The 22,759-nt window shown below is 40.0% G+C and overlaps 1 protein-coding gene across 2 annotated transcripts in view; it reads right to left on the bottom strand.

Moving 5' to 3' along the window:
• Positions 1–22,759, bottom strand: part of zc3h12b (zinc finger CCCH-type containing 12B) — a 32,051-nt gene that overhangs the window by 8,430 nt on the left and 862 nt on the right. Inside the window, exons 2-5 of one of the 2 annotated variants that reach the window (XM_072676618.1) lie at positions 5,210–6,093; positions 889–1,028; positions 402–636; positions 100–206 (exon numbers count right to left, since the gene is read on the bottom strand). In XM_072676618.1, the coding sequence (XP_072532719.1) occupies positions 100–206; positions 402–636; positions 889–1,028; positions 5,210–6,093 (1,366 nt within the window). Of the gene's footprint in view, positions 1–84; positions 207–401; positions 637–888; positions 1,029–5,209; positions 6,094–22,759 lie in introns of both variants that reach the window. The other variant, XM_072676617.1, reaches the window with a different exon arrangement.

Below are 22,759 nucleotides of genomic sequence, written 5' to 3'. Positions count from 1 at the left end.
ACTGAATGCAGTGGTGTCGGATGTGTGGATGAAACGCTATGGGTATATTTTGATAGTAGAGTAACATATAACGTCATTTCCTACTTTTGCTGTACTGACCGTAAGGACACGGTTGCTTCTTGTGCTCTGGTACCACGGGCCGCTTGCGCAGGAAATTTTCCAAGCTTGGACCATGTCTGCCTAGTGGGTCATCAGGGGGCATAAACCTACAAACCGATGAGAACACTTGTGATGCGCTCACGTCTTGTGCACGTCAAAGGCATTTAAACAGCATTATTTTAGGCTGGAGAGCGTGAGAGCAAGTGTGCAGAGGCAGAAACAAAACAAGAGAGAGAAAGAGAGAGAGAAAAAGAGAGAGAGAGAGAAAGAACCCTGTCACCATAGCAACGGTGCGAGCTTACTTGTCATTGACAAAGCTGTACATGAGGAGCCGCTCCTCAATGAACTTCTTCCACTCTGGCTTCTCGTTCTGCAGGTCCCGATAGTTGTCGTTGGAGACAATGATGCCGTCAGAATCGCAGGCCAGCTTGACGATGAAGCGGTCGTCATAGCAAACCACCCGTCGGCCCTGGACGCGACGGGATGGAGTGAAGACTAGAATCTTCTCTTTCTCCAGTTTCCTTAAGATCTCCTGATCTGCACACACATATTCATTGGTTCAAACAGGTTTACAAATAATTGCACTTATGTTATTGAGGTTTTTAAAAGGACAATTTTACAAATTAACAGAATCTAAGGACAGGCACCTAGACATAGGAGAAGGGGGAAAAAAGTAGGTCATCGACATTCTCTGAAATATTTTTTATATGCCCCCATTCACTTACTCTTTCTTTATTGTATTTTCTCTTGAATTCAACACATCCCCCACACGGACAAACACACACAAACCTGTTATAGGAGCATCTGGTCTGGACTGCTCTTTTCTCCATGCTGGTACGAACACGGTGATGTCTTTGTGTCCCTTCTCCAGGAACCAATCAACCGCCAGCTGGATGCCCAGGCACGAGAAAACCTCTTTGTTTCCATGGCTACAAAACATCATGGAGACATGGAAGTTACTCACACAAGCGCAAGTACACACGCCCCCACATGCCGCTATGCACGTGCCAATGCATCAGTTCACCTCCCTTACAGCCCAATCAAGATGTTCTTTTACCACTTATTTACTTCTTACTTGACTGTTACTCTTCCAATCTATGGACGTCAATAAATCAGGCGGAATCCTTTTTGACTAACAAATTCCACATATATGGGACACACTTATTTCTCATTTTGAAATTGTCCTAAGAATAATACTAGTGGGGCTGGGTGATGTGGCATAGATGTAATATCATAATACTTCCAGAAACATGTAGGGCTCACAACATGTCGTGATATTTATCATTTTTGAAATCCGATAAGATTTTAATTGTTAATATTCACACACTGCGCTGCACTAAATCCAGTTAACCAGGACTATTCCTGCTCTCTCTGTAAAAGAAAGTGAACATGGTCAGTGTACTAGAAGTGCTGACAATGTCCACGATATCCACAATAGACTCATAAAAGCTGTATGTTGTGTCATATTGGGATGTAATGTAGCATGATAATGATCCATAGCAGACTGCTTAGCTCTAACTATTACAGCCAACAAGTAAAGGAAGTTAATGTAGACCGATTACAAAAATGTCCATCTCATATCTCATTTATTAGACTAGGGGTGATCAATATGACAGCTTTTATAGCATATGCTTTTATGAGTATTGTGTCTATCGTCAGTGCTTAAAGAACAGTGAACAACTGCACATTTCATTACAGAGAGTGTAATTAGTCATGTTCAATTGGACTGAGTAGACCGAAAATGAATAACAGTCACTGTGGGACAGTTTTTGGAGTTGTTTTTAAATCTACAGCCACTACTGAATTCAGTCTGCATGCCAAAATATCATGATAAATATTCTCATGAAAATGTCTTTAAATATCAGGATCTTTCAGCATTTTTACCATATCGACCACACCTATATTACACATACCGACTAGACTAAAGTTGTCAGTTTGCTGAGCTGAATCTGGTGTATTAGAGCAGGAATGGCACTAAAATATGCTCAGTTGTGGCTCAATCCACACAACCTCCGGAAAATGTACGTGAAAGTCATTTTGGGCCACGTAAAAAGGCAGCTGTTGTGCGAAATGTAAATGCGACAGCTACAGGGTGTTTACTCATACCTGCGTAAAATGAGCAGGTCAGTGACGTCTATGTGTCCTTTAGAGGGGTCCCAGAGGACCTCTGCACTGTAGTTTAATATTTTCCCTTCTTCAACACACTCGGTACAATGCGTTACACAGTTATTACGCCCTTGATGAGCTGACTCAAGTGGGAGCAGGGAGAACTGCAGTGCAGTGGAGTGGTCCCATATGATGATGACTGAGAAACACTGCAGATACTAGAGATACTGATCATTTGACCAGCAGGTATTACTAGAAACATTGGGTGTAATCAAATGCTTCCCTGTTTTCCGTAGATCTCTAAAACAGTTCTTAATTTTCATAATAAAATATTTCCTTTTTACCCCGCTTGCCTATCCCCATCCCACCGGCTGGGGGCAGTGTTGCACCAGTGTTGCATATTGCTCAAACCAAGAAGCTAAAAAAAAGCTTCACCATCAGCAGTTTTTTTGGCTACAAAGTCCCATTTTGTGTATGTTTAAGCATCGGCTTAACATACGGCGTCAAAGTTCCCTGGCCTAGAAATAAATGGGGTTGAATAAACCATCTAATTATAAACTTTCAAACAGCGTAGGATTATGGTCGAGGCAAATCTACACTCAAAATGAAAATATGTCAAAAAAGTGTAAAATAGAATACATAATTTTCACACAATTGAATGAAACTCTAATTGAATACAAATTCACAGCTCAGCTGTTGCTTTTGTCTCTTTTTTAAAGGATGATCTGCTTCATTTTGTAGGCAGGTAGACTTATCAACAGTGGCTTAATGGATGTCAACTGAGTGCAGTATATTTTTTCCATACCAATTTTCACTCTTCTACTTTCATCTTTAATTCTACTCAGGTTTAAAATCCTGATTTTAATTTTTAGTAAGAAGCATTCCATTATTATTTCAGCTTATTGTATTTATCGTCTGTGCATGAAGCTCCCTGAAGATTCCTGTTTCAAAAACTGAACAGAAATGTTAAAGGGATATTAAAGGGGGTTCATATCTGAGAAAACTATAATTTACCCTCACTTTCTTCTTACTAAACAGTTAAATATATTATGTAAACACTGTTCATGTTTCAAATGTACATTGTACTTTGCCGTTTTAAACTTTATGACATTTTTAAACATTTTATATAGTGTCAAAGCGATTATGACAGAAGGACCAATCAAAATGCTCCAAAATGACAAAAAATGTTTTTACATTGACATTCATTGATATAATTTTTTTTTGCGTGCCAAAAACGCTATAAATAATTGCTTAATTTGGCCTCACTGTTTTTGTGATGTCACAAAAGCCGACACGTTTCCATGTAGGCTGTCTGTCAGTTCAGCCTACAGCAGTCGCCCTGTTATATGGAGTGTTACAGCCCGGACTGCTTTTTTATTGAGGCCCAACACTGGGCAGCCAGTCAGAGCACAGCTTGTTCACATATTTTTAAAGACACAGTAACAAAAACAGGCTGCAGAATTCTAATTTGGAAAATGGAACTGATCTACGACTGCTTTTGCTTCATAAACCATAAACAATATTATAAATGGACACCAGGGAAGAAAAACTTAATACAGAAAAAGCGTAGGATATGGGCCATTTAAAAGTACAGGATCAGGCCATCCGTAATAGAAAAAAAAAATTCTGCAGCTTTGTTCTGCAGTAGGTCTCACTTTTAAAAATATATTCTTACATTCATACACTTTACACAAATGCTAAACACTTTTGTTTATAAAAGTATATTCTCAACCAGAGCTAAAATTTGCATTTATTGTTTTTATACCACACGAAAAGGTATTCAACACCAGGAACACACAAAAGTGCTTTTATGCCTCTAAACACATCCTAAAACTGACCAAATGACTTCCTCTACTTAAAGCCTAAGAGATGTGTATTTTATCATGGCCTCTATTGTTAGTGTTAGACCTTTCAGTCTTGTATGAAATGTTTACTGCAGCTGTTTTCAGTCTGAGACCCGGAGACTCCAGTTGTTTGTTGCACATGGTGCACTGCAAAAATCTACTCTACATATTTAACATTATGTGAAATTGTTGTTTTTATTTATTTTTTTTATATATTTCAGGACTGTATCAATTGAGCAAACAACAACCACCCCTTTTGGGGACAATCATTTCTGCCTTAATGAGCAATGTTATTATAAGTCGTTTTTTAACATTGCAATGTAAATACAATATGACAGGTCATCAGCAGTGGTGGGGCTGTGCTCCTTATATTAACATTTTAATTTGAAAATGATAAAATTGTTCAAATGTTATTAGCAGGGCAATTATTAACAGTAAATGCAGTAAAAACATTTCCAGAGAATTCTTATTTCATGACTACACCAAAAAATACCAGTGCTGAAAAAAAGTGAAAAATAGGAAACAAACTTAAAGGAGCTGTTCAGAAAAACATCAAATGAACATGATGGATCACTGACCTCAGATGCAGTCAGTCAGTCACGTCAGGTTTGGTATTCTTTATTTTACGAAGGAAGATGCTAGGCTAACATTGCTAACAAACACAGGACTTAAACTGTCACCAATCACCTATCCGCAAGCACACGGCCCAAATCCTTACTTACTTGCTTCACATATCTACTAAAAAGCTACAAAAACAAGTGTGTTTTGTTTGGGGGTGGAGATTTCACAATTGTCTCCCCAATTTAGTAATTTCCGGTTCCACCCACTAGCTAGGACTTCCCCTATCACACGCTGGGACATAGAGCTCAACATGTTTGGAGGAGAACGCTTTACTGCTAATCATGCTGAATGATACAGAGAGGGAAAAGGCCATCCTACCTACCCAGATAGAGCAAGGCCAGTTGTGCTTGGCCTAGTGTTTATTAGGAATGTTAGCCTAGCATCTCCGGCTGTAAACTAAAGAAGCTCATGTCAGATACAACACATGACAATCTTGAGTGATATACTGCATCTGGGGTCAGTGATTTTTTACTGAACTGAAACTCCATCCTGATACCGCTGATGTGTTTATTTTATAAGGCTAGTGTAAGCTAGTGTACCTCATGGCTACGTTGGATCCGTCTATAACGATGGGTCGCAGGTTATCATACGTGTCCGTCATCTCCTCTTCAAGCGAGGCTTCTGGACTGACCGCTTCTTTGGCCCCGGGGCCTCGGGGGGCCAAACTGGCTAAACTGACCGGGGCCTGGGCCTCGAGCTCACCCTTGTTTCCGAGCCGGACGAGTTCAGCCAGAACGTCGTTGATTAGAGCGCTGGGGCCTAGCTTGCTCAAGACAGACTCCACCTGCTCTCCTGAGTAACCCAGCTTTAGCGCAAACTCCATTTTGGTCTGGTAGTCTCTGCTCTCGCTGCTCGTCAGTTGCAAGGGGGCGTGGCCTGCAGAGGTAGGAAGCATTTTGTGGGTGAAGTCCGAACGTGCATCTTCGGCACGTAGTTCCTGTAGCGTACTGCTCTGGCTAAAACTGGGCCGGTCCAGGCATGGAGATCGGCAAAGCTGGCGGTGTGGTTTTGTAGCCATGAGCGGCTCCCGTTTCCGGCCTCCTCCGGCTTCGTTAGCTCCGCCTCCCGAACTCCCGCTCCGTGACCTCGCCTCTCCTTCGCTCTCAGAGCTGCTCCCCTCCTCCTCTCCTTCGTCCTCCTCCTCCTCTTCTTCCTCAGGCGAGCCATGGCTGGTCGGCGAGGGCGCAGGCTGCGGGTCACGGCACCGTCCGCGGTGCTCCATCTTGAGGCGCTGCAGCATGGCACATGCAGCTGTCACCTGGGCAGGGCCGCCCTGCAGCTCCAGAGCATGGTCCCTCACCTGCAGCACCGCGCAGCTCTCGTACTCGATGGCGGCGCGGAGAGAGTGCAGGCGCCGCTGCAGCCACAGGGTGAGACGCTCGCGGTGCCGCTGGACAGGCGAGATCAGAGACACAATGTAGTCCTGCAGGGGGCGAGACAGAGAGAGGGAGAGAGAAATTTGTCATTTCAGTGTGTTTTACCGGGAAGTGAGGGGGTTCTGCAAGTCCCTCCGGAACTGAGTCTGATCGGAGTGTTTTATATCATCACTGTCATGCAAAAACCTTGTATCTTCATTGCTGCCGTGTCTCTTATTTGGACATGATGTGAATCTGGCAGGTTTTCTTTACATTATTATGTATTTTTATTATGTTCTATTATATGTGTTCTATTATGCTCCAAAATGATTTGGAATAACATTTTTACACTGATTTTCAGTGAAAGTTAAGCAGTTATTTCCTTCCCTGTAAAGTTGCCATTTTGGAGACACAAGGTTTTTGTGTGACAGCAAAATCACCTCTGGGACTGTGTTCTCCCACAAGCTCTGTGACTGTGTTTCAGAGCTAACCCATAACAAGCTCTGGAACTGTGGGTGTCTTCCCACAAGCTCTGGGACTGTGTTCTAGATTTGGATCTGAAACTGAGTGTGTTCTATAACAAGCTCTGGAACAAGCTCTGTGCTACTGGACCACCTCTGACACTGTGTTCTAGAACTGGCTCTGGGAGAGGGTGTGTTCTAGAACCAAGTTTGAAACTGAGTGTGTTCTGGAACAAGTTCTGTGCTCTTGAACCGCCTCTGGGCCTGTTTTTTTTTAGAGCTAACCTATAACTGAGGATGTTCTCCCACAAGCTCTGGAACTGAGGATGTTCTCCCACAAGCTCTGGAACTGAGGATTTCTCCCACAAGCTCTGGAACTGAGGATGTTCTCCCACAAGCTCTGGAACTTAGGATGTTCTCCCACAAGCTCTGGAACTGAGGATTTCTCCCACAAGCTCTGGAACTGAGGATGTTCTCCCACAAGCTCTGGAACTGAGGATGTTCTCCCACAAGCTCTGGAACTGAGGATGTTCTCCCACAAGCTCTGGAACTGAGGATTTCTCACACAAGCTCTGGGACTGTGTTCTAGAGCTGATCTATAACTGAGGGTGTTCTCCCACAAGCTCTGGGACTGTGTTCTAGAGCTGACCTATAACTGAGGGTGTTCTCCCACAAGCTCTGGAACTGAGGATGTTCTCCCACAAGCTCTGGAACTGAGGATTTCTCCCACAAGCTCTGGAACTGAGGATGTTCTCCCACAAGCTCTGGAACTTAGGATGTTCTCCCACAAGCTCTGGAACTGAGGATTTCTCACACAAGCTCTGGGACTGTGTTCTAGAGCTGATCTATAACTGAGGGTGTTCTCCCACAAGCTCTGGGACTGTGTTCTAGAGCTGACCTATAACTGAGGGTGTTCTCCCACAAGCTCTGGGACTGTGTTCTAGAGCTGATCTATAACTGAGGGTGTTCTCCCACAAGCTCTGGGACTGTGTTCTAGAGCTGACCTATAACTGAGGGTGTTCTCCCACAAGCTCTGGGACTGTGTTCTAGAGCTGACCTATAACTGAGGGTGTTCTCCCACAAGCTCTGGGACTGTGTTCTAGAGCTGACCTATAACTGAGGGTGTTCTCCCACAAGCTCTGGGATTATGTTCTAGAGCTGACCTATAACTGACTGTGTTCTGTAACAAGCTATGGAACTGGGGGTGTCTCCCACAAGCTCTGGAGTGAAGTGTGTATCAGAACTGGCTCTGGACTAAATGTTCTAGAACCAGCTCTGGATCCGAGCGTGTTCTAGAACTGACTTGTGAACTCATTGCTTTCATCAAAGGTGAGAACTAGAAAAAAAGAAGGTGAAACACACACACACACACACACAGTCTCGCCTTCCTGTCTGTCTCTCTCTCTTTTTCTCTGTGTCTCTGACTCTCTCTCTCTTTCTCTCTCCCTCTGAACGTGGGTGTCAAAGAGCGATAAAAATCACGGGGACAAAAAAGTTCAAACACACCTTGTGAACACCCACACACACACACACATGCTTTCTCGCACACACAGCGAAATAATAAGGCTGTGTTTCTCCTTGCATGCAGCACAAAGCATGCTGGGAATGACCCTGTCTCCTTGTGTGTAACTGGCTGAACAGGACGGTGTGGACCGTCCTCTTGTCCTCACTGGCCGCCTCCGATTATTCCCTAATAAAGTGAAAAGCCTCGAACGTGTAATGTAAAAAATTGTTATGCTGCATTCACACCAACATAAACTGTCCAAACAGTTTGGGGAAGCTTTTCACGCACTGCAGTGTCTGCATGTTTGCGGACAGCCCATCTACTAAGCTGCACCCATTGCTGACACAGGTTGGATAATCTCCATGGAAAGCACTAACCAGCAGACTGGGACGCTCACTGTGCCTAATGTCCAGCACTGACTAGAGGGGTATATATCGCCCAGCATTGGGCTGTGGAGTGGCAGAACTGTGTTCTCTGGAGTGATGGAGCACCACAAAATATTTTTGGGATAAGTTGGAGTGGCAGAACTAATAAACCGGCATCAGTGCTTGACCTCATGGACACTCTCTAATGTTGTGGAATGCAATTAAATCCTCTACACAGCATCTAGTGTAAAGACATCCCAGAAGAGTAGAGGCTGTTACTGCAGCAAAGGGGGACAAACTGTCAAGTAATACCCCTGATGATTTCAGAGGGAACGATGGGAAGGTAGTTGTCCATAAACCCTTGGCCAAAGTGTAGTGGTTTTGTGCACTGTGCTATTACAGAAACTGATACATTATAAAGCACTAATGCAGGGTTTACTGACCACACCTCAACATCATAACTTAAAAAGACATAAAAATGAGAAAAACTGAAGTGAAGATTAGAGAAAGTCAACCGTTTAAAAAACAAAGCTAAAGCTGTACATTAGCATTAGCTGCCTCTTAGCTGTATATTAGTGGCTATGGCTAACGGTAGAATGTGATCCTAATAACAAACAAAAGACACAGCTAGGGCTAAGCTGCTATTACTGTGCAGCCCTAATAATGAAGTACTTTTACTAGTAGTTTTCTTTTACACCCTACATGGATGTCAGCAGGGATCAAACACGAATGGAAGGCTTATCTTTCTGCAAAATACGGTGGTACACACAACTACAACATTTCAATAAATAATAAATAATAATCACATCTCCTCTTAAAGAATACAGAGCTTAGAGCAGTGGTCCCCAACCCTGGTCCTGGAGGACGCCCTGTCCTGCTTATTTAATCTGACCCAGCTAATGAGCTCACTAACGAGCCCTTCCTGAGTTGAAGGTAGTGTATTATAGCAGGAAAGCAGTAAAATGTGCAGGGTCCTCCAAAAACCAAGGGTTTGGGAGCCAATGGTTTAGAGACTTATTTCAGTTAAACTACGAGACAGCATGATTTCTTATATGAGAGGGTTCAAATGGCGTGATGGTACATGTTTATCAAGCTACATGCTACCTATTCAAGTGTTCATTAAGCTACATGCTGCCTATTCAAGTGTTTATCAAGCTACATGCTACCTATTCAAGTGTTCATTAAGCTACATGCTACCTATTCAAGTGTTTATCAAGCTACATGCTACCTATTCAAGTGTTCATTAAGCTACATGCTACCTATTCAAGTGTTCATTAAGCTACATGCTACCTATCCAAGTGTTTATTAAGCTACATGCTACCTATTCAAGTGTTTATCAAGCTACATGCTACCTATTCAAGTGTTTATTAAGCTACATGCTACCTATTCAAGTGTTTATTAAGCTACATGCTACCTATTCAAGTGTTTATCAAGCTACATGCTACCTATTCAAGTGTTCATTAAGCTACATGCTGCCTATTCAAGTGTTTATCAAGCTACATGCTACCTATTCAAGTGTTCATTAAGCTACATGCTGCCTATTCAAGTGTTTATCAAGCTACATGCTACCTATTCAAGTGTTCATTAAGCTACATGCTACCTATTCAAGTGTTTATCAAGCTACATGCTACCTATTCAAGTGTTTATCAAGCTAAATGCTACCTATTCAAGTGTTCATTAAGCTACATGCTACCTATTCAAGTGTTCATTAAGCTACATGCTACCTATCCAAGTGTTTATTAAGCTACATGCTACCTATCCAAGTGTTTATTAAGCTACATGCTACCTATTCAAGTGTTTATCAAGCTACATGCTACCTATTCAAGTGTTTATTAAGCTACATGCTACCTATTCAAGTGTTTATCAAGCTACATGCTACCTATTCAAGTGTTCATTAAGCTACATGCTACCTATCCAAGTGTTTATTAAGCTACATGCTACCTATCCAAGTGTTTATTAAGCTACATGCTACCTATTCAAGTGTTTATCAAGCTACATGCTACCTATTCAAGTGTTTATTAAGCTACATGCTACCTATTCAAGTGTTTATCAAGCTAAATGCTACCTATTCAAGTGTTTATCAAGCTAAATGCTACCTATCTGAGTGTTTATTAAGCTACATGCTACCTATTCAAGTGTTTATCAAGCTAAATGCTACCTATTCAAGTGTTTATCAAGCTAAATGCTACCTATCTGAGTGTTTATTAAGCTACATGCTACCTATTCAAGTGTTTATTATGCTACATGCTACCTATTCAAGTGTTTATTATGCTAAATGCTACCTATTCAAGTGTTTATCAAGCTAAATGCTACCTATTCAAGTGTTTATCAAGCTAAATGCTAGCTACCTATTCAAATGTTCATTAAGCTACATGCTACCTATTCAAGTGTTTATTAAGCTACATGCTACCTATTCAAGTGTTTATTAAGCTACATGCTACCTATTCAAGTGTTTATTATGCTGCATGCTACCTATTCAAGTGTTTATTAAGCTAAATGCTAGCTACCTATTCAAGTGTTTATCAAGCTAAATGCTAGCTACCTATTCAAGTGTTTATTAAGCTACATGCTACCTATTCAAGTGTTTATTAAGCTACATGCTACCTATTCAAGTGTTTATCAAGCTAAATGCTACCTATTCAAGTGTTTATCAAGCTAAATGCTAGCTACCTATTCAAGTGTTTATTATGCTACATGCTACCTATTCAAGTGTTTATCAAGCTAAATGCTACCTATTCAAGTGTTTATCAAGCTAAATGCTACCTATCCAAGTGTTTATCAAGCTAAATGCTACCTATTCAAGTGTTTATCAAGCTAAATGCTACCTATCTGAGTGTTTATTAAGCTACATGCTACCTATTCAAGTGTTTATTATGCTACATGCTACCTATTCAAGTGTTTATTATGCTACATGCTACCTATTCAAGTGTTTATCAAGCTAAATGCTACCTATTCAAGTGTTTATCAAGCTAAATGCTAGCTACCTATTCAAATGTTCATTAAGCTACATGCTACCTATTCAAGTGTTTATTAAGCTACATGCTACCTATTCAAGTGTTTATTAAGCTAAATGCTAGCTACCTATTCAAGTGTTTATTAAGCTACATGCTACCTATTCAAGTGTTTATTAAGCTACATGCTACCTATTCAAGTGTTTATTAAGCTACATGCTACCTATTCAAGTGTTTATCAAGCTAAATGCTAGCTACCTATTCAAGTGTTTATTAAGCTACATGCTACCTATTCAAGTGTTTATTAAGCTACATGCTACCTATTCAAGTGTTTATCAAGCTAAATGCTACCTATTCAAGTGTTTATTAAGCTACATGCTACCTATTCAAGTGTTTATTAAGCTACATGCTACCTATCCAAGTGTTTATCAAGCTAAATGCTACCTATTCAAGTGTTTATCAAGCTAAATGCTAGCTACCTATTCAAGTGTTCATTAAGCTACATGCTACCTATTCAAGTGTTCATCAAGCTACATGCTACCTATCCAAGTGTTTATCAAGCTAAATGCTACCTATCCAAGTGTTTATCAAGCTAAATGCTACCTATCTGAGTGTTTATCAAGCTAAATGCTACCTATTCAAGTGTTTATCAAGATACATGCTACCTATCCAAGTGTTTATTAAGCTACATGCTACCTATTCAAGTGTTTATTAAGCTACATGCTACCTATTCAAATGTTTATCAAGCTACATGCTAGCTACCTATCCAAGTGTTCATCAAGCTACGTGCTACCTATTCAAGTGTTCATCAAGCTACATGCTACCTATTCAAGTGTTTATCAAGCTAAATGCTACCTATTCAAGTGTTCATCAAGCTACATGCTGCCTATTCAAGTGTTTATCAAGCTAAATGCTGCCTATTCAAGTGTTTATCAAGATACATGCTACCAATTCAAATGTTCATCAAGCTACATGCTACCTATTCAAATGTTTATTAAGCTAAATGCTACCTATTCAAGTGTTTATCAAGCTACATGCTACCTATTTAAGTGTTCATCAAGCTACATGCTACCTATTCAAGTGCTTATTAAGCTAAATGCTACCTATTCAAGTGTTCATCAAGCTACATGCTACCTATTCAAGTGTTTATTAAGCTAAATGCTACCTATTCAAGTGTTTATTAAGCTACATGCTAGCTACCTATCCAAGTGTTCATCAAGCTACATGCTACCTATTCAAGTGTTCATCAAGCTACATGCTACCTATTCAAGTGTTTATCAAGCTAAGTGCTACCTATCTGAGTGTTTATTAAGCTACATGCTACCTATTCAAGTGTTTGTCAATCTACATGTTACCTATCTGAGTGTTTATTAAGCTACATGCTACCTATTCAAATGTTTATTAAGCTACATGCTACCTATTCAAGTGTTTATCAAGCTACATGCTAGCTACCTATCCAAGTGTTTATCAAGCTACATGCTAGCTACCTATCCAAGTGTTTATCAAGCTACATGCTAGCTACCTATCCAAGTGTTCATCAAGCTACATGCTACCTATTCAAGTGTTTATCAAGCTACATGCTACCTATCCAAGTGTTAATCAACCTACATGCTACCTATTCAAGTGTTTATCAAGCTAAATGCTACCTATCTGAGTGTTTATTAAGCTACATGCTACCTATTCAAGTGTTTATTAAGCTACATGCTGCCTATTTAAGTGTTGATCAAGCTAAATGCTACCTATCTGAGTGTTTATTAAGCTACATGCTGCCTATTTAAGTGTTGATCAAGCTAAATGCTACCTATCTGAGTGTTTATTAAGCTACATACTACCTATTCAAGTGTTTGTCAATCTACATGCTACCTATCTGAGTGTTTATTAAGCTACATGCTACCTATTCAAGTGTTTATTAAGCTACATGCTGCCTATTTAAGTGTTTATTAAGCTAAATGCTACCTATTTAAGTGTTTATTAAGCTAAATGCTACCTATCTGAGTGTTTATTAAGCTACATACTACCTATTCAAGTGTTTGTCAATCTACATGCTACCTATTCAAGTGTTTGTCAATCTACATGCTACCTATCTGAGTGTTTATAAAGCTACATGCTACATATGTTAGTGTTCATCAACGAATGAAATTATAAATAATGGTGTAACTGTAATTTATAATTACTAATTGAAAATAATTTGATATTACATGGTTATATGTATAGGAACTTCATAAGCATGTGTGTGTGTGTGTGTGTATACGTGTGTGCGTCTGCATATTTCAGTGCACTTGTTTGTGTGAACGGTGCTGTAGTGTAGGCTGTAGTTTGAAGTGTGTGCTTGCACGCGTTTGTGTGTGTGTGTGTGTGTGTGTGTATGTGTGTAAGCCGATATCACCATCCAGCTATGAGAGGCTTCTCCGTGCTCATGACACCGGTTGCCTAGCAACGCAGTCCTGTCATCAGCTAACTGCTTTTTAGCAGTCACGACTAACACAAAACACTGCACAATGTTCTCTGGGCAAGCCTGGAACACACACACACACACACACACACACACACACACACCCACGCTCACATCACATGGAGCCATGCACAGGTAAACACAACCATGTCATGAAGAAAGAGGAGCACGATATCTGTGTGCGTGCATGTTTGGGCGTGTGTGTGTACATATGTGTATATGTGTGTGTGTGTGTGTGTGGTGCTTGCACAAGACGCAAAGAGTCAAAATAACACATCACTGGAAATTACAAGCTTACGACACCAGGGGCTTTCTCCATCTCTCCCTGTCTCTCTCTAGGTCTCTCTATCTCTCTTTCTCTGAATCTTCTCCATTACTCTCTCTCTCTTTTTCCCCTGCTCCCATGTAGCTCTCTCCCCCACCTCCTCCTTACTCTCTCTCCCACTCTTTCTTACTCTCTCTTCTCTCTCTCCTTTTCACTCTTTCTCTCTCGCATATCTATCTTTCCCCCTCTCTACATCTCTCTCACCCCACTCTTTCTTCCTCTCTCTCTCTCTCTCTCTCTCTCTCTCTCTCTCTCTGCAGATGTGTGTGTGTGTGTGTGTGTGTGACACTGCTGCTCTGAGTCGTGACGCTGGGTTTCCAGCTCCGCGTCCCCCAGGGCCCTCACACACACTCAGCAACAACACACACTCCGTTACTGCTGATACACACTCCGCACCAACACACACACTCCCTGCCGATACACAGTCGCACCACTGATCTCACATCAGCCTGCAGTCCATGAGTCTCCGCCTCAGACGCTCCGCCCACAGATCTACACCATACTGACTGTACCCAGAGATGGACATAGAGACTGGAAGTGTTTATTAGGCTACATGCTACCTATTAAGTCTTTATTAAGCTACATGCTAGCTAGTCAAGTGTTTATTAAGCTACATGCTAGCTGGTCCAGTGTTTATAAAGCTACATGCTGCCTATTCAAGTGTTTATTAGGCTACATGCTACATAGTCAAGTGTTTATTAAGCTACATGCTACCTATTCAAGTGTTTATTAGGCTACATGCTAGCTAGTCAAGTGTTTATTAAGCTACATGCTAGCTGGTCCAGTGTTTATAAAGCTACATGCTACCTATTACGTGTTTATTAAGCTACATGCTACATACTCAAGTGTTTATTAGGCTACATGCTACATTGTCAAGTGTTTATTAGGCTATATGCTAGCTAGTTAAGTGTTTATCAAGCTACATGCTACCTATTCAAGTGTTTATTAACCTGCATGCTAGCTAGTCAAGTGTTTATTAGGCTACATGCTACATAGTCAAGTGTTTATTAGGCTACATGCTACATAGTCAAGTGTTTATTAGGCTACATGCTACCTATTCAAGTGTTTACTAAGCTACATTCTACATAGTCAAGTGTTTATTAAGCTACATGCTACATAGTCAAGTGTTTATTAGGCTACATGCTACATACTCAAGTGTTTATTAAGCTACATGCTACCTATTCAAGTGTTTATTAGGCTACATGCTACATAGTCAAGTGATTATTAAGCTAAATGCTAGCTAGTCAAGTGTTTATTAGGCTACATGCTACATAGTCAAGTGTTTATTAGGCTACATGCTAGCTAGTCAAGTGTTTACTAAGCTACATTCTACATAGTCAAGTGATTATTAAGCTAAATGCTAGCTAGTCAAGTGTTTATTAGGCTACATGCTACATAGTCAAGTGTTTATTAGGCTACATGCTAGCTAGTCAAGTGTTTACTAAGCTACATTCTACATAGTCAAGTGTTTATTAGGCTACATGCTAGCTGGTCCAGTGTTTATTAAGCTACATGCTATCAAGTGAAGTAGTAAATGGTTCCTTTCTTAGAAAATCTCGCTCATGTGCTAGTTGATAGATCCCACTTCCCATTTGTAAAGTTGGAGTCATTAACATGTCTCGCATAAGTGCTCTGTAATGTTAATAAGCTCTTCTAACTAGTCTCTAGCAGTTAGCTGCTCTGCACCTCACATACTGGTAATCATTCCAACTGAATGCTAAATGTTGGTCACTGGTTAGAAGCTTGCTGTGTATTCCTGTGTGTGCACATTTGCTAGCTAGATACAAGAAGCAAACCGAAGAGCTTTTCGAAACTGGATATAGTCGCTGGACTAAAGAAATATGCACAGGTGTTAGCAGTGCAGAATTTCCAGTCGAAGCCTCTGTTTACTGTTTAGCTTTTGATCATTTAAAGCTCTAATTGCTTTTAGCATTGCTGGAAGGCTAAAACAATGACCTGGGATTGGTTGATTTGCATGTCAGTCAAATGTCCTGTCCTGTCCTGGAAAACTATACAGTTCTTGATTACACAGAGCAGAAAGAATAAACACAGCTTAAGCTCTTGACCAGCAGAGGGTGTTTTCCTTTTCGTTGGTTGGTTTGGCTGGTCTATCAGCATGAATATCTGGTTGACCAGCACGATCACGCTAGATATTCAGAAAGTAATCTAACCACTTAGATTAGCCAATTCTAACTTCTGTACCTAATAAACACACTCTTAGCCAAAAGTACTTTGTAGTACTGATTAGGTATCTTTGACTTCTAGGAATCTTTGAATACTGAAACTTGCTTCCGTGCTATGGACCATCTACAAGGGATTTATTACTTGTATGTGAGACAAAGAAGTAGCTATATAAGCATCCTAATGGTTCTTTGAGCCTTTACTAAAGAATCCACATGGGGCTAAGCTTTGTGGTAGTGTCTTGTAATCAAAGCAGATAGAAATGGAGAAGAGGAAACAGTGGCAGATTTACCGTTACGTTAAGTGCAAACAGTGACACAGTAACATGTCTGTTCATTCATAAACATGCAATACTTGCCTTATTTGCATGTACCTTTAGCGATTCAGAAACCATGCCATGAACCTGACAGTAAAAAGGACAGTAAACATGTTCTGTAGGACGAACATGTTCAGTCTTAGAGGTCAGTCTTACTGAATGATCTAACATTGTACTGTTACAGTGCTGAATGATCTAATATTGTACTGTTACAGTGCTGAATGATCTAATATTGTACTGTTACGATGCTGAATGATCTAATATTGTACTGTTACAGTGCTGAATGATCTAATATTGTACTGTTACAGTGCTGAATGTTTTAATATTGTACTGTTACAATGCTGAATGATCTAATATTGTACTGTTACAATGCTGAATGGTCTAATATTGCACTGTTACAGTGCTGAATGATCTAACATTGTACTGTTAAAGTGCTGAATGATCTAATATTGTACTGTTACGATGCTGAATGATCTAACATTGTACTGTTACAGTGCTGAATGATCTAATATTGTACTGTTACAGTGCTGAATGTTTTAATATTGTACTGTTACAATGCTGAATGATCTAATATTGTACTGTTACAATGCTGAATGGTCTAATATTGCACTGTTACAGTGCTGAATGATCTAACATTGTACTGTTAAAGTGCTGAATGATCTAATATTGTACTGTTACAGTGCTGAATGATCTAACATTGTACTGTTACAGTGCTGAATGATCTAATATTGTACTGTTACAATGCTGAATGATCTAACATTGTACCCTTACAGTGCTGAATGATCTAACATTGTACTGTTACAGTGATGAATGATCTAACATTGTACTGTTACAATGCTGAATGATCTAATATTGTACTGATACAATGCTGAACGATCTAATATTGTACTGATACAATGCTAATTGATCTAACATTGTACTGTTACAATGCTGAATGATCTAACATTGTACTGATACAATGCTAATTGATCTAACATTGTACTGTTACAATGCTGAATGATCTAACATTGTACTGTTACAATGCTGCATGATCTAATATTGTGCTGTTAGAATACCAGATACTTTTAATGTATTTATTATATCTAAAATATTATATTTACTGTTAAATATACTGAATATTGTATTGTACTGTTAAAATGCTGAATGATCTAATACTGAATACTCTTAATACTGTACTGTTATAATACTAGATACTCTAATACTGTACTGTTATAATACTGAATAATTTACTATTGCATTGTTAAAATACTGAATACTCTTAATATTTTACTGGTAAATACACTGAATATTCTAATACTGTATATATGTTAAAATACTAAATGAACTTATATTGTACTTTTATGCTATTAAATGCTTAAATATTATACTTGAATGTTCTAAAACAATAATATTGTAGTGTACATGTAAAGTGTTGAATCCTCCAATGTAGTATCTTTAGTATTTCACTTTTATAATACTGAACACTGTAATACTGCACTCTCATAATGTTCAGTCTATATCAACAAAATGTATCAAAATGAGACACCACTGTATCAAATTAAATTATCATGTTTGTGTAACCACTATATTTCTCTCATGAACACCAAATATTTCAAATGGAATGGACCAGTTACTTGATACACAAACCGAACTGATAAATGAACTTGGCACATTATTCGCTAGCTTGGTCTTCTGTGTTGTCAGCGAATATACTAGTAAGCTTGGCTAACATAAAACTTCAACATGCTTGGCACTTTCATTTACATATTTGTGATTTTGTCAGATTACCTCCTTAGTGTTGCCCTGTGAAATGTACAGGTTCATGAGGATGACTCTGAGATCAGTTCTAGAGCCATAGTGTTCAGGGAGCTGCACTGGGATCAGCTGGAGACTGTGAGTGTGTGTGTGTGCATGTGTGTGCAGCAAGCTGTAACTGACACAAGATCTTATTAACTGAGATCAACTGTAGTGTTGTGTTAAAGAGAGCAGATATTGTTCTCGGGGTGAAAAGGTTTGAGCCCACTCCTCCGTAACGAGGGGGAGAAAGGGTAGGAGTGGGACGCAATTAAGCTGTACAAGACGGCGCGTCATAGCGGAGTGAGGAAAAGAAAAGGATGGTAGACTTAGAGTCCTCTTTCAAAGTCTTGTTCCTGTGATGCTTTATGAGTACATTGGCATTATGTCAACTACATGCAAGGAGTCTAGAATTACACAATTCTGGAACTTCAATTTTGGATCTAAAGTAGATACAGAATTCGGAGAATTCATCCCAGTTTGTCTAGATTAAGTCTGTGTTAGAGAAGCCCATTGTCCTGGGTCTTCTATAGTGTCCTAGAACTACTTATTGAAAGCTCAGTTCAGTATAGATTAGTCTGTAATATTAGACCTTAAAGTAGATTTTCGAGATGTTAAGTGACTTGCCTCTGGGTCACATTTACACCTAGTATTCCTGAGCTTTATCTGAGTGTGGTCTGAATCAGATTTTGTATTCGAGGCAGTCATTTGAACTGGACTAGATTGGACAAGACTCCTAGGTTCGCCTAGAGCTCCTGAACTCCTAATTAGAGTTGGGATATTTGGCTTTTGGTTACAATCCCTCCACTGTACTGATGCTGTCAGAAATGGAATGATGCATCCACTCTCTCTGAATGTTTACAATGAAGAAGATGAGTCTCCTCAGTCATTTAAATGAGAAACCTCAAAACTCTGGGACCTGTATTAACCTGGTGGGAAGCAAAACCGTTGAGCCAGCATGCTGCTGTTTCGCCATAGAGGTCGTATTTAACACATTATTATAACCATCAGCAGAAAGTTTCACAATATGGCTGATAAACAGCTGTGAGTCATGCTGCTATGAGGAAGGGAGGAAACACGGCCCTATATGGACCAGTTCTCCTTCACTATAAGCCTCCCCCACTCTTTCGTTTCTCTCTCTCTTCTACCCCTTTCTCTCGTCTCTTGTTTCCCTGCTCTCTGTCCTCACCTCCTCCATAACACAGGCTGGGAAGCAGCAAGGCCACCATGCACTTGAGCAACACACACACAAACACACACACACACACGTTTATGCCGGCTCGTCTCATAGCAACAAGTGGAGTGAGTTAGCCGTGAAGCAGCAGTGCAGAAGCTGGGCCTATTTGAGGCCCACGATGATGCTCCATGCAAAAGCTAACCATATGTGCAAAGAATAGTGACTGGTCGGGTTTTAATTCTGTGGTTCTGGGCATTTGGCTATAGTTAGCATTAGATAAGGACACATGCCCACACACACTCTACACTAATTCCAGTGCTATGGGTAATCTCTAAAATCCATAAAAATGTAGTGGGATGTTTCATAAACACTCTAGTACCCCCTAGCTTCAGGTAGCAAACAGCCTTGGCTAACAACTGCTCCCCATTTGTTTTCATTCATTATATCGCTGTCTTTTTTTTTTTACGTAATAGCCCTTTAAAGCATGATCCCCATACAGAGCTTTATTCTGTAAGCCTAGTGCTGTAGGACTTGTACTCAGATTCATTCTGGACTAGCTGGACTAGCTGTTTGTGCAGCATTTTACAACTTTGCGTGAGTTGTACCCGAATTACATATAGCATTCTATGTGTTTACATGAATTTAGGCCTGGCCTAGATTTAATGTTCTAGACTCTTACCTGAATTATGTATGAATCAGTATTAGCACTCTAGACCTTTACTTAAATTGGTCCTTTATATTTATATTTATAATATATTTGTAGTCTTGTTACAAATACTTGGATTACACTTAATTCTCGATTAAAAAGGTTTTTCAGTGGTGAAGCGCCATTTGTGTGATATTTTAGTCTAAAGCTAAGATTGATCTACATCCAAGGAACCAGCTCTGTATGAGGTTTGGTAGTCTAGAACATTACAGGGTAGTTTCACAGTGTGGTCTTGAACTAAATTCTAGTGCCAATGGATAATCCTCATTAAAATCCTTTGTAATTTGGCTTGATCTCAGTCAGAAGTAAAACTGTCCTATATGAGCTGCCTATCGATGACCTTTAGTATTGTAGACCTTAACTTCAATTAGGTTTGGGTTAGATTTAGTATCCTGGACCTTCACTTAAATTGAATCTGGATTAGATTCAGTATTCTGGACCTTCATCTGAATTAAATCTGGATTAGATTTAGTATTCTGGACCTTTACTTGAATTGAATCTGGATTAGATTCAGTATTCTGGACCTTTACTTGAATTAAGTCTGGATTAGATTCAGTATTCTGGACCTTTACTTGAATTGAATCTGAATTAGATTCAGTATTCCGGACCTTTACTTGAATTGAATCTGAATTAGATTCAGTATTCCGGACCTTTACTTGAATTGAATCTGAATTAGATTTAGTATTCTGGATCTTCACTTGAATTAAATCCAGATTAGATTCAATATAAGACCCAATTTATAACTTTGTATAAATTTGGTCTGGATTGGATGTGGTTGCCAGACTTTTCCATTAGTTGGGGTCTGGATTATATACAGCATTATACAACTTTTAGAACAAAATCTGGATCTGGATTACAGTTCTTCTAGACCATTACCTGAAATGAACCTTACTTGAAATAGGTCCTGGTTGGTTTTAGGCCTAACCTGTGTTCATGACCTTTACTTGAATGTTAACATGGCTAACAACATGCATTATTAGCATTGCCTCTGTCCTTGAATATTATACCACATCATATGGTCTCCATCCAAGGTGAGATTTATAGGGCATATTTCGTTCACAAGAGCAATTTGCAGTGCTATACAAAGACATAATAAGTAAAATAAGCAACTGAAAACAACTGCAAAGTTAAATAAAAGCCTAAACATAAAAGTTTAACAATCAACATAAAAAAAATGCTTAAATGACTTAATGTAGAATATTTCAAGCTGGAGTAAAGGGAATAAATATAAATGCAAAGTACAGAAGTTGTACCCAGACTTTTAGTTGAGTTCTGGACTTGATTTAGTATTCAGGAACTTTACAGGAGTTACATATTCGATTTCTCAGACTTTACTGAAGTGAAGTAAAAAAGCTGCCCCTTAAAACACTTCCAGACCTTCATTTGTGTTTTAGAACACAGTACGACTTACTGCAGCCTCAGAACACAAAAACAAACTGCTCCACAGAAATGAGCGGTGCAGTAACCAGAACTGTGCACCGTGGTCCAGTTTGAAAGTAATAGTAGTGTAACGCAGGACATTATGAGATCTTTCCATTTTATGTTTAAATTAGGTCTGTCTGTGCCGTTTTACTAAGCCGTTTTTAAAAAAACTTGTCTACTAAGCTTTTCAATAGATTAGTGAAGCAAACAACTGAGATGAGATTGGTGACAGTCCACAGTTCCAGTGTTTATTAGCAACATTAGCCTAGCATCTTCCATTTTCTACTAAAGAAGCACACATCAGATTCATAACACATGTCTTGGATGATCTGGGGAAGTGGCAAATCTAACTATTTCTTTTAGCTCACATAAAGCATCATGTGAGTTGTGCCTGGGTGTGATTATGCGCCCTAGACCTTTGCTCGAACCCTAACATAGCTCACAAGAAACAGGGCCTGGCTAGTATTATGTAAGTTGCACTACATCAGTGTTGTTTTCATTCCCAGACCACCCCTATAACCCTGATCCCTAATGCAGGGAGCAGCCAGAATGCTAAAGCGTGTGGTTTTGTCTGCATTGGGATCCTGTAGCTCCCACTTGACCCTGCATCAACCTGCTTTGACTTTGCAGCATGACCTGTCACGTTTATGTCTTTTCTTTAAAAAGAAAAGCCTCTGTGTGGCTTATCAGCTCTTTATGCTACTCAGGCAAGCTAGCAGTTAAGGTTGGTGCCAAAAATGCACTGAATGGAGGAGGCTGCACATGCACAGTGGAGCAAATGATGAGCTGCTCTGCACAGAAAACACCTGATGCAGTAGTGTGGTCCGAGTGTGTGTTTGTGTGCGTGCATATATGTATGCGTGTGTGTGTGTGTATGTATATGTGTGTGTGTGTGTGTGTGTGTGTGAGTGCACTGCAATGTGCTCCAGCGTGTGGGCACAGTTGACTGAGACGTACAGCAGGAATATTAGCGAAGTGCTGAAAGAAGGGAATACAGCAGCCTTGCTGCCAAAGAGGTTGTCAGGTGCACTGGAGTGAGCAGTGCGCGGAGAAGGGAAGTCGTGAGCATCACTTTAACCCCCACCACAGCGGAGCTCAGTC

Source organism: Salminus brasiliensis, chromosome 1 (genome assembly GCF_030463535.1).
Source record: "Salminus brasiliensis chromosome 1, fSalBra1.hap2, whole genome shotgun sequence".
Lineage (NCBI taxonomy): Eukaryota > Metazoa > Chordata > Actinopteri > Characiformes > Bryconidae > Salminus > Salminus brasiliensis.
The sequence above is the reverse complement of the archived record's forward strand: the minus strand, read 5'-3'. Positions and strand labels throughout refer to the sequence as shown.